This window comes from Hemitrygon akajei, chromosome 22 (assembly GCF_048418815.1).
Source record: "Hemitrygon akajei chromosome 22, sHemAka1.3, whole genome shotgun sequence".
Classification (NCBI taxonomy): Eukaryota; Metazoa; Chordata; class Chondrichthyes; order Myliobatiformes; family Dasyatidae; genus Hemitrygon; species Hemitrygon akajei.
This window is the reverse complement of record NC_133145.1, coordinates 5,880,697-5,893,898: the sequence shown is the minus strand read 5'-3', so window position 1 is coordinate 5,893,898 and position 13,202 is coordinate 5,880,697. Positions and strand designations below refer to the sequence as shown.

The 13,202-nt window shown below is 41.2% G+C and overlaps 1 protein-coding gene across 1 annotated transcript in view; it reads left to right on the top strand.

Moving 5' to 3' along the window:
• Positions 1-13,161, top strand: part of LOC140714945 (transmembrane protein 94-like) — a 113,494-nt gene extending 100,333 nt beyond the window's left edge. The window contains exons 23-24 of the mRNA XM_073026635.1: positions 323-512; positions 13,075-13,161. Of these exons, the coding sequence (XP_072882736.1) occupies positions 323-512; positions 13,075-13,161 (277 nt within the window). The remainder of the gene's footprint in view (positions 1-322; positions 513-13,074) is intronic.
• The last annotated feature ends 41 nt before the right edge of the window (positions 13,162-13,202 follow it).

Sequence of the window (13,202 nt, the reverse complement as noted above, 5' to 3'; positions counted from 1 at the left end):
TAGCTGATGATTGGGAGAAATATTTAAATCTTGGACAACATGCAGGGAGATTCTGCAGGTAACAGTTTCAGAAAGGGTGAAATGGGGGATTTGTGGTGTTCTTTAATGTTCTTCCTTTAGCAGTGCTGTGAACTGGGTCATTTAACAGGTACCAGCCATGAGGGGAGAGAAGAAAACTAAGAGGTGCTCTATCATGGCTGTGATTTGTTACTGAATGTCAGGCAGTGGTGAATTACCGTGTTGCAGATTTAAGGAGAATAAACTGGGCAGTCCTAAAACATTTAATGTCCATCTATGATTTTTGATTCCTTATTTATTGCAGTGTTGCTATGGATCCACTCTACCCATCCCGCTGTTCTTGGGAGACCTTTGGCTATGCCACCAGTGCAAATGTTTCCTTTGATTCTGAGGAACTTTCCCCGCTGCAGTTATCTGGCCTCTTGAACAGCCTGCCGTGCTCCATTTTCTTTCACCAGGAAGAAAGCATCAGCATCATCAAACTCATCGAACAGGTGATTGTTTGTATTCAAGCTGCACGATAATCCCCCACTACACAGGCAATTATTTTCCTAGTTCCCTACGCTACCCTTCAGCGCTCACACTAACTTCAATTGTTTCTTTTCTGCTGGCACCATCCTATAATGTAGTTGCATGCTTTTTCAAGGACCAGTCCCCTTTTAATGAGGTAATGCTTTAGAACAGATAAGCATTGGGATACTTATATATAAAAAAAACAAATCTTGCTCCCTTCAAAAAGATTCCAATACAGTAATGTTGCATCGAGTGCCCTGATGGTCGTACACAAATCAGATACTTCAAATGCCGGGTTTTAGATACTTCAGAAGTTACTTCAACTGTCGGCTGCCGGGTTTCAGATGTTTCAGAAAGGACAGGGAGGGAGGCAAAAGAGGTGGGGGCGTGGCACTGTTGATCAGAGATAGTGTCACGGCTGCAGAAAAGGTGAACGCCATGGAGGGATTGTCTACGGAGTCTCTGTGAGTGGAGATTAGGAACAGGAAGGGGTCAATAACTTTACTGGGTGTTTTTTATAGGCTGCCCAATAGTAACAGGGATATCGAGGAGCAGATAGGGAAACAGATCCTGGAAAAGTGTAATAATAGAGTTGTCGTGATGGGAGATTTTAATTTCCCAAATATCAATTGGCAGCTCTCTAGAGCAAGGGTTTTAGATGGGGTGGAGTTTGTTAGGTCTGTTCAGGAAGGTTTCTTCACACAATATGTAGATAAGCATACAAGAGGAGAGGCTGTACTTGATGGGAAATGAACCTGGTCAGGTGTCAGATCTCACAGTGGGAGAGCATTTTGGAGATAGTGATCATAATTCTATCTCTTTTACGATAGCATCCGAGAGAGATAGGAACAGACAAGTTAGAAAAGCTTTTAATTGGAGTATGGGGAATTATGAGGCTATCAAGCAGGAAATTGGAAGCTTAAATTGGAAACAGACTTTCTCAGGGAAAAGTACAGAAGAGATGTGGCACATGTTCAGGGAATATTTGTGTGGAGTTCTGTATAGGTATGTTCCAATGAGACAGGGAAGTTATGGTAGGGTACAGGAACCATGGTGTACAAAGGCTGTAATAAATCTAGTCAAGAAGAAAAGAAAAACTTACAAAAGGTTCAGAGAGCTAGGTGATGTTAGAGATCTAGAAGATTACAAGGTTAAAAGAGCTTAAGAAGGAAATTAGGAGGGCTAGAGAAGGCCTTGGCAGGCAGGATTAAGGAAAACCCCGGCATTCTACAAGTGTGTGAAGAACAAGAGGATAAGACATGAAAGAATGGGACCTGTCAAGTGTAACAGTGGAAAAGTGTGTATGGAACTGGAGGAAATAGCAGAGGTACTTAATGAATATTTTGCTTCAGTATTCACCATGGAAAAGGCTCTTGGTGATTGTAGTGATGACTTGCAGCAGACTGAAAAGCTTAAGCATGTAGATATTAAGAAAGAGGATGTGCTGGAGCTTTTGGAAAGCATCAAGTTGGGTAAGTTGCCGGGACAGGATGAGATACACCCCAGGCTACTGTGGGAGGTGAGGGAGGAGATTGCTGAGCCTCTGGCGATGATATTTGCATCATCAATGGGGACTGGAGAGGTTCCGGAGGATTGGAGGGTTGTGAATGTTGTTCCTTTATTCAAGAAAGGGAGTAGAGGTAGCCCAAGAAATTATAGACAAGTGAGTCTTACCTCAGTGGTTGATAAGTTGATGAAGATCCTGAGAGGCAGGATTTAGGAACATTTGGAGAGGTACAATATGATTAAGAATAGTCAGCATGGCTTTGTCAAGGGCAGGTCGTGCCCTACGAGCCTGATTGAATTTTTTGAGGATGTGACTAAATACACTGAAGAAAGAGCAGTAGATGTAGTGTATATGGATTTCAGCAAGGCATTTGATAAGGTACCCCATGCAAGGCTTATTGAGAAAGTAAGGAGGCATGGGATCTAAGAGGACATTGCTTTGTGAATCCAGAACTGGCTTGCCCACAGAAGGCAAAGAGTGGTTGTAGACGGGTCATATTATAACCATATAACAATCACAGCACGGAAACAGGCCATTCCGGCCCTCCTAGTCCGTGCCGAACTCTTAATCTCACCTAGTCCCACCTACCCGCACTCAGCCCATAACCCTCCACTCCTTTCCTATCCATATACCTATCCAATTTTACCTTAAATGACACAACTGATCTGGCCTCTACTACTTCTACAGGAAGCTCATTCCACACAGCTATCACTCTCTGAGTAAAGAAATACCCCCTCGTGTTTCCCTTAAACTTTTGCCCCCTAACTCTCAAATCATGTCCTCTCGTTTGAATCTCCCCTACTCTCAATGGAAACAGCCTATTCACATCAACTCTATCTATCCCTCTCAACATTTTAAATACCTCGATCAAATCCCCCCTCAACCTTCTACGCTCCAATGAATAGAGACCTAACTTGTTCAACCTTTCTCTGTAACTTAAGTGCTGAAACCCTGGTAACATCCTAGTAAATCGTCTCTGCACTCTCTCTAATTTATTGATATCTTTCCTATAATTCGGTGACCAGAACTGTACACAATATTCCAAATTTGGCCTTACCAATGCCTTGTACAATTTTAACATTACATCCCAACTTCTGTACTCAATGCTCTGATTTATAAAGGCCAGCGTTCCAAAAGCCTTCTTCACCACCCTATCTACATGAGACTCCACCTTCAGGGAACTATGCACTGTTATTCCTAGATCTCTCTGTTCCACTGCATTCCTCAATGCCCTACCATTTACCCTGTATGTTCTATTTGGATTATTCCTGCCAAAATGTAGAACCTCACACTTCTCAGCATTAAACTCCATCTGCCAACGTTCAGCCCATTCTTCTAACCGGCATAAATCTCCCTGCAAGCTTTGAAAACCCACCTCATTATCCACAACACCTCCTACCTTAGTATCATCAGCATACTTACTAATCCAATTTACCACCCCATCATCCAGATCATTTATGTATATTACAAACAACATTGGGCCCAAAACAGATCCCTGAGGCACCCCGCTAGTCACCGGCCTCCATCCCGATAAACAATTATCCACCACTACTCTCTGGCATCTCCCATCTAGCCACTGTTGAATCCATTTTATTACTCCAGCACTAATACCTAACGACTGAACCTTCTTAACTAACCTTCCATGTGGAACTTTGTCAAAGGCCTTGCTGAAGTCCATATAGACTACATCCACTGCCTTACCCTCGTCAACATTCCTCGTAACTACTTCAAAAAATTCAATAAGGTTTGTCAAACATGACCTTCCACGCACAAATCCATGCTGGCTACTCCTAATCAGATCCTGTCTATCCAGATAATTATAAATACTATCTCTAAGAATACTTTCCATTAATTTACCCACCACTGATGTCAAACTGACAGGTCTATAATTGCCAGGCTTACTTCTAGAACCCTTTTTAAACAATGGAACCACATGAGCAATACGCCAATCCTCCGGCACAATCCCTGTTTCTAATGACATCTGAAAGATCTCCGTCAGAGCTCCTGCTATCTCTACACAAACTTCCCTCAAGGTCCTGGGGAATATCCGGTCAGGACCCGGAGATTTATCCACTTTTAAATTTCTTAAAAGCGCCAGTACTTCCACCTCTTTAATTGTCATAGGTTCCATAACTTCCTTACTTGTTTCCCACACCTTACACCATTCGATATCCTTCTCCTTAGTGAATACCGAAGAGAAGAAATTGTTCAAAATCTCTCCCATCTCCCTCGGCTCCACACATAGCTGACCACCCTGATTCTCTAAGGGACCAATTTTATCCCTCACTATCCTCTTGCTTTTAATATAACTGTAGAAGCCTTTCGGATTTACTTCCACCTTATTTGCCAAACCAAACTCGTAACTTCTTTTAGCTTTTCTAATCTCTTTCTTAAGTTTCCTTTTACATTCTTTATATTCCTCGAGCAATTCCTTTACTCCATGCTGCCTATATCTATTGTAGACATCCCTCTTTTTTCGAACCAAGTTTCTAATATCCCTTGAAAACCATGGCGCTTTCAAACCTTTAATCTTTCCTTTCAACCGAACAGGAACATAAAGATTCTGTACCCTCATAATTTCACCCTTAAATGACCTCCATTTCTCTATTACATCCTTCCCATAAAACAACTTGACCCATTCCACTCTCTCTAAATCCCTGCGCATCTCCTCAAAGTTAGCCTTTCTCCAATCAAAAATCTCAACTCTAGGTCCAGTCCTGTCCTTCTCCATAATTATATTGAAGCTAATGCTATTGTGATCACTGGACCCGAAGTGCTCCCCAACACATACATCTGTCAGCTGACCTATCGCATTCCCTAACAGGAGATCCAACACTGCCCCATCTCTAGTCGGTACTTCTATGTATTGTTGCAAAAAGCTATCCTGCACACATTTCACAAACTCTAAACCATCCAGCCCTTTTACAGAATGAGCTTCCCAATCTATGTGTGGAAAATTAAAATCTCCCACAATCACCACCTTGTGTTTACTACAAATATCTGCTATCTCCTTACACATTTGCTCTTCCAACTCACGCTCCCCATTAGGTGGCCTATAATACACTCCTATCAGTGTTACTACACCTTTCCCATTCCTCAATTCCACCCAAATAGCCTCCCTAGAGGAGCTCTGTAATCTATCCTTCCAAAGCACCGCCATAAGATTTTCTCGGACAAGCAATGCAACACCTCCTCCTCTGGCCCCTCCTACTCTATCACACCTGAAGCAACTAAATCCAGGAATATTTAGTTGCCAATCACACCCTTCCTGCAACCATGTTTCACTAATAGCTACAACATCATAATTCCAGGTATCAATCCACACTTTAAGCTCATCCACCTTTCTTACAATGCTCCTAGCATTAAAATAGATACATTTAAGATACTCTCCACCTCCTCCTCTCTTTTCATCCCTAGCAATGCATTCAAATCTATTATCCTTTTCTTTCTTCTCCCCTACAACTTCGGGCTGAGCGCATCCCTCCTCCATCACCTGCCTGTCCTCCCTCACACACGGTCTACTTACTTGCTCTACTGGTGAACTAACCTCCTCTCCCATAGTTTCCTCAAATTGATTTCCGCCCCCCCATCTTACTAGTTTAAAGTCTGCCCCGTAGCCCTAGCAAACCTCCCCGCTAGGATATTGGTCCCCCCAGGATTCAAGTGTAACCCGTCCTTCTTGAACAGGTCACGCCTGCCCCAGAAGAGGTCCCAATGATCCAGAAACTTGAATCCCTGCCCCCTGCTCCAATCCCTCAACCACGCATTCATCCTCCACCTAATTCCATTCCTGGAAGTTGATCACCAGTGGAGTGCTTCAGGGATTTGTTCTGGGACCCTTACTGTTCGTGATGTTTATAAATGACCTGGATGAGGAAGTGGAGGGATGAGTTAGTAAGTTTGCTGATGACACAAAGGTGGAGGTGTTGTGTATTGTGTGGAGGGCTGTCAGAGGTTACAGTGGGACATTAATAGAATGCAAAACTGGACTGAGAAGTGGCAGATGGAGTTCAAGATAAGTGAAGTGGTTCATTTTGGTAGGTCAAATATGGCAGAATATAGTATTAATGGTAAGACTCTTGGCAGTGTGGAGGATCAGAGTGATCTTGGGGTCCAAGTCCATAGGACGCTCAAAGCAGCTGCGCAGGTTGACTCTGTGGTTAAGAAAGCATATGGTGTTTTGGCCTTCATCAACCACAGAATAGGACTCTGGTCAGACTCTACTTGGAGTACTGTGCTCAGCTCTGGTTGCCTCACTACAGAATGGATGTGGAAGCCATAGAAAGGGTGCAGAGGAGATTTACAAGGATATTGCCTGTATTGGGGAGCATGCCTTATGAGGATAGGTTGAGTGAACTCAGCCTTTTCTGCTTGGAGCGACGGAGGATGAGAGGTGACCTGATAGAGGTGTATAAGATGATGAGAGGCATTGATCGTATGGGTAGTCAGAGGCTTTTTCCCAGGGCTGAAATGGTTGCCACAAGAGGACACAGGTTTAAGGTGCTGGGGAGTAGGTATAGAGGAGATAACGGGGTAAGTTTTTTTTACTCGGAGAGTGGTGAGTGTGTGGAATGGGCTGCTAGCAATGGTGGTGGAGGCGGATACGATAAGATCTTTTAAGAGACTTTTGGATAGGTACATGGAGCTTAGAAAAATAGAGGGCTATGGGTAAGCCTAGTAATTTCTAAGGTAGGGACATGTACGGCACAACTTTGTGGGCCAAAGGGCTGTATTGTGCTGTAGGTTTTCTGTTTCTATCCTCTTTTAATGGCTGTCTCTGAGATTGCATATTGTTCAATTTACCCTAAGCAACAATAATGGAGGGTCACTGTTTTCTCATATTTCCAACATTTTTTAACTCTAATTTCGGATCTGGCAGCATCTTTGGAGAGAGAAACAGAGTTCATATTTGTGGTTGCTTGTTTCTCATCGCAAGTTTTGAGAAAAAATATTGATTTGAATCCATTGGCATATGAGTGAATCTGCAGATGCTGGAAATAAATAAAAACACAAAATGCTGGCAGAACTCAGCAGGCCAGACAACATCTATGGGAGGAGGTAGTGACGACGTTTCGGGCCGAAACCCTTCATCAGGAGTGAAGTAACATGGGATGGTGGAGAGGGGATAAGAAGTGGGGGAGGGATGAAGTCTACTTGTCTGGCCTGCTGAGTTCTGCCAGCATTTTGTGTTTTTATTTTTTGATTTGAATTCATTAGTAGTTTCTTGCTCCACAGATGCTACTGAACCTGAGATTTTTGTAGTGTCATATTTCATGTATACCGTATATTGATATTGAATAATTTAAGACAGGTTTTCTTCACTAAGGAGCCATAATTACTGCATAACCAAACAGAGTGTAAGAGGGGTGATCTTGTCACAAATTGCAGCTAAGTATTTCCTGCCCACCACTAGTCAAGATGGGTAAGAAACAGTTGCACCTTCTACTGAATGAATGCTGAGGTCATCAGACTCATTATCCTCTCTGACTCATTATCAGATTACAAGCTAAATTTATGCAAGTAACCTTATGGGTGGATGTACTAGTTATTTAAAGTTGCATACTAATTGGTTCAGAGTTTGGTAGAATAGAATTGGAAAAACTATTCTTGGGTACAGTTGTCAATATTGAGATGTTTTTTTAAAATCATAGTGTGCGAAATGTGAATAGGCCAATAAGGGCAATTAAAGTCTAAATGGATGTGAAGTAAAAACCGGACAAGTGAATTTGAGGTGTCTGTCACTCAATATCAAATTGAATAGAGTGGCAGGCCAGAGGTGGCTGAATGCTTCACTTGGGTTCTAATGTCAAATAAGAGAAAATCTGCAAATGCAGGAAACCCGAGCAACACACAGAAAATGCTGGAGAAACTCAGCAGGCCAGATAGTATCTATTGGAAAAAAGTATAGTCAACGTTTCAGGCCGAGCCAAAGGGTCTCTTGTGTGCTAATGTTCTTGCTTCTGATAAGTTGCATTCTGTGTTCTCTGTGTATCTTCTACACTTGAAATACAATGTTTATGGGAAAGGATTTTTCTCCTGACTTGTTGAGGATGCACCTCAGGTTAAAAATGGATAATAGGAAAATAAACAGGGCAGTCATTGTTGGGTGATTAATCTATTTGTGTAAAGCACATGACTACTTTCTAGCTAAGGATCAAACATTAGAAAGCTTGTAACATGATAATAGTAACAAATGGCAATTAAACATCTGCCATCAAATCACTATAGTATTTTCTGCCTCAGGATCTAAAAATAAATCCACACAGTGCAAATCTTAAATTACAAACCGAGCACATGAGAGGCAGCAAATAAATATTGAAGTGAAATTTTTCACACTAGTAAACAACATTAGTAAGCAACATTCTGTATGCTGTTCGCAGTACAGAAGCAGACTGTCCATTTCAGCAGATTTATCTTGCCATTTATGCTTCCTTTAGCCTTCTGCTACTCACACCAGCAATTTTCTAACTCTTTGTCCGCATTGTATTGTTTTGCTCCTCTTTAAACATTTTTATGCTCTTTGCCTCAATTACTACGTGGAGTAGCGAGTTCCATACTTGAACTGCAAGTGAAATGGAGCCAAATGGGTGGTTCTGTGTATTTTATGTTCTTATTCTGTAAAGGTTCAGCTGTCTCAAGGATGCTTTCTAAGACATTTTGTTTAAATGTGTACTGCAGCAGCATTATGAAGAGTAATCTAAGTTGTTTGCCAAATATTTTTTGCAGTGAATTGTCAGGTAACAGAGCAATTGTGATTTTGAAACTTCATTTCTGGAGCAATCTCCCTCTAATTTTGTGGCATTGGTGAGTTGAGAATGTGAAATGAGATGGGAAGATTGACTTCTCACCTTGCCATATCAGCTGTTGAACAGACTTTTCATTGACCTCAGAATGCAAGTTAATGTTTTCAACAAGGGTGCATTGTTTCAAAGTGAATTGCAGGAATTTAACAGCAGGTAGGGCACTACATTTATCAGTAAACAGCATAAATATCAATGCTAACATTTGTTCACTGCACAGGTAGTTCACAACAGGTATTGAAAATGTAACATGCTGTAAGGTTTCTCTGTAGCAGCAGTGTTTGGGTTATGACTAGAGATAATGGGGTTTGGAATGCTGCTATTCTTTCTTGTAAGTCTGGAAGAGAGATTTTCACGGTCTTTTTGCCAGGGAGAGATGAGAGAAGACGCGAATGGAGAGAGTTGGTAGACCTTCGGATGGGGTGGACTTGGAGCAAGGGTCCAAAGAGCAGCGATGATCAGAGGAGGTCGATGGTGGGCAACCAACTTATCAGTGAGCTCCAACATTGCGCAATAGACTGTTTCATAAGATTGAGCCCCTTTTTTTTGTTTTCTTTACTAACCATATCAGAGTAAGAATTATAAAGCTGAATCATTTAATCGCATATTGTGTACTTTTTGTTATTTCGGGGTACTGAATTGTAACGGGACACATCGTGCAGCATCCACCCAAACATGAATTCTTAAGTTTGGCCGGGCCGGGGGCTATCAGGGGGCTATCAGCCGCTGGCCAAAGTGAGAGTTACAAAGGTGTTGTGCTCAAGGATTTGGGGAGACTTCCATTTGAAGGGTAATGAAGTTAATGTGCCTGTTGTCAATGCTCAGTGTTCCCAAAGTAGCACAGAGACTGTCATTGTGCATTCATTGTCGGCACAGTTGGTTAGAGTTCCATCAGTCAGGATGCTTGTTTGCAAGCAGGGAAAGCATAGTATGGAACTTACATTGATACATTGTGGCTGATCCCTTAAGGTTAGGAAATGGATAGCAATCTTGGGTTTTCTGTATTGAATATTCTGCAGTGTTTGTAAAATGGCAGAGAAGAAGGGAAGAGCATTTATTGCAATAAAAATATATTCCTTTAGTTCATCTAGATTTGCAATGGAAGCCTACGAAATAAAGCCCAATTCTGTCTCTAATTTCTACCCCTCATACCCTTACCCCTAACTTTCTTCATGGTGGCAGCAAGTTTCCTTGGATGTGGGCAAGAATTGCAGCTAAATGTTTAATGCCCATCCCTAGTCAAGCTGAGCAAGAAACAGTTGCACCTTATACTGAATGAACTGCTGAAGTCATCAGACTCTCTGATTCATTATCAGAGTACAAGCTAACTTTATGCAAGTAACCATATGGGTGGATGTACTAGTTATTTAAAGTTGCATACTAATTGGTTCAGAGTTTATACCACTGATAATGCAATACAAGGTTCATATACTGAATTCTGAAACATTTTTGAACAGAATCCCTGACCTATTGCTGAAATGATGCCAGTTCTAGTGATGATCCTACTGGTGTTTGGTAATGGGATCATTGAAGAACAGCTTGCTGTCTAAATATATGCTGAAGTATTTTGGATGATCAGCATTTTCAAGGTTAAAACTATCCATGTCACTTGGAAGGTATTTGTCAAGCAATGTGCAGTGAGCCAAGTTGGATTAAATTTTGTATATACTTAGTCTCAGCGGCCAGTTGCCAACCAGTGTATGCTGTGTACCTACCCAGAGGCTGCCAGACATTAATCTAGAGAGGACTTGAAATATGCTGAAGATATTTTAAGATGGATTGTTTCTGTAGCAGGATGATAATTTTACAACCAAATCTCTGGAAAATATGTGTATCAGTTCCATTTTTATAACCACACTAGTTACTTCATGGCATGGAAGTCGCAATGAGTTCAGCTCAGAATGAGGGCCACTAAGCCTATCATGTCTGTGCGGATTGTACCAGAGCAAATCTTGAGTTCCACTCCCATGTCTGTAGTGTTGAAATTCTTTGCTCCACCATATGTTTATCCAAATTCTTTTTGAAGTCCATAGTGGAATATGCCTGAACCAGCTGTGCAAGCAATGTGTTTCAGATTTCAACCACATATTTATTTTGAAATGGTTTTCCTCATGTTGCTGTTAATTCTCATTAACTTTTATTAAATAGTCATGGACTGATAGTAATTAATTTCTTAGCCTCTTTACAAAATAAACAGTCCCAACCTCCTCCAATCCATCTTTGTATCCATATATCTTAATTCCAGGCATCATTGCTGTCCATCTTTTCTGAATGCTCTTTAATATCTTCACAGCTTACTGTAAATAAGTTTCTAATAGATAAAATTCAACCATTGTAGTGTGATCACTCGAGTCGAGTATGTTCTCCTAAGGGATTGTCTATTGGTGGATCCTCAGCTGATTGTAGAGGTCAATCTGGGATCCATGTTTTCTGGTACAGTGTGGACAAGAGTAAGTGTTGACTGTGGTTAGTGGTCAGATCTTTTGGTCATTCATTCTCTTCTTTCGCTGCTGCCTTTTGTTCTCTGTGGCAGATCGGAGGTTGCTCTCATTTAGAACAGTTCCCTCTTGAACAGATTTCCTCCAGGTGTATCTATTGAGAGCAATATCCTCCCAAGTTTTAGATGTAGTATTGAACTTCTCTAAGCTGATTTTGATGTTATCTTTGAAGTGCTTCCTTTGCCAACCAGGAGCTCGCTGACCTACCTTCAGCTAGGACAAAAGGATCTGTTTGGGGAGATGTGAGTTAGGCATCTGAATGACAAGATCTGTCCATCAGAGTTGGTTGCTTTATAATGGTAGAAATGCTGTTCATGTTGTCCTCCTCCAGTATACTGATCTTAGTACTAATGTCCTTCCAGATGATCTTCAAAATTTTTCATAACGTTCTTTAGTGGTATTGTTCCAGGCTTCTACTGTAGGTGGTTCATTCATCTATGGAAGGCATTACACCTAATGCCCGTTTCTCATCTTGCTTCTTTATGGACATTACTGGATGAGAATCGGAGGAAGAAATTAACTGTCACTTTAGTATCATTTTAAGTGCAGTCACCACTGCAAAAGTTCATCTATGTAATGATGAAGACTTCTGTTTTTTGTTCTAAGGAGTAAAGGCCTCAGCTGACTCACATTTTATAGGAATGTTTTTGGCAGGCACTGTTAGATTTCAGATAACAATGTGGTATAATCTAAGCGCTCCAGAGAGATGGCTGCGAGTGACAACTGGGTGTCATCCATAAATATGGAACCTGATGTGACTGAAAAGTGAATAAGTGACTGAATAAGTGAAATAGAAACGACAAATAGACCCTTGGGAGATTTTGAAGGTATCTGTGTGGGAGAAGTCAGAAGACATTGCATAAGTAGCAAAATAATTAGCCTTCATCTTTATAATTCATTGACAGTTACTCTTAATCCATCTTCCTTTGTAAGAATGTAAATAGGTAATAGAACATAGAATAGTACAGCACATTACAGGCCCTTCGGCCCACAGTGTTGTGCCGACCCTCAAACCCTGCCTCACATATAACCCCTCCCCCACCTTAAATTCCTCCATATATCTGTCTAGTAGTCTCTTAAACTTCACTAATGTATCTGCCTCCACCACTGATTCAGGCAGTGCATTCCACGCACCAACCACTCTCTGAGTGAAAATCCTTCCTCTAATATCCCCCTTGAATTTCCCTCCCCTTACCTTAAAGCTATGTCCTTTTGTACTGAGTGGTGGTGCCCTGGGGAAAAGGCGCTGGCTCTGTCTATTCCTCTTAATATCTTGTACACCTCTATCATGTAATGGAGTTTAAGCAAGCCAAGTTAACTTGTGAGACAATTAGGCTTTGTAAGAAGACTATTTGGTAGAATTACTAATGTTAATATTTATACATATTGAAAAACAACAAGCATACAGCCCACAATTTTGAACCTGGCATTGATTGAGGTTATGAGTGTGTGGCCAATGGACGAGCATTCATCTCAGGAATCTCCAAATGGGAAAGCTATTCTCCGAAACTGAACGAATCTTACTGTTGGCCTAACTGTTGTTCATTAGATTGCTAGTTTGCCATTCACTGTTCCTCAGAGAGTACCAAATAAAACTTAGTTAAATACAGATGTCATCTATGCACAAGTGTCTGATATCCACCTATATAGTGTTTGCCTATAACTTGAAAAACATATAGCAGAACTGAACACAACTTTACTACTCTAATTTAACAAGTGTTTCCATTTTTTTCTATAGGCACGGCACACAACGTATGGAATCAGGAAATGCTTTTTGTTCCTGTTGCAATGTCAGCTTACGCTTGTCTTCATTCAGGTAGAATAGATTTTTATTTTCCCTTCACATGAAAGTAGCATGGATCACAT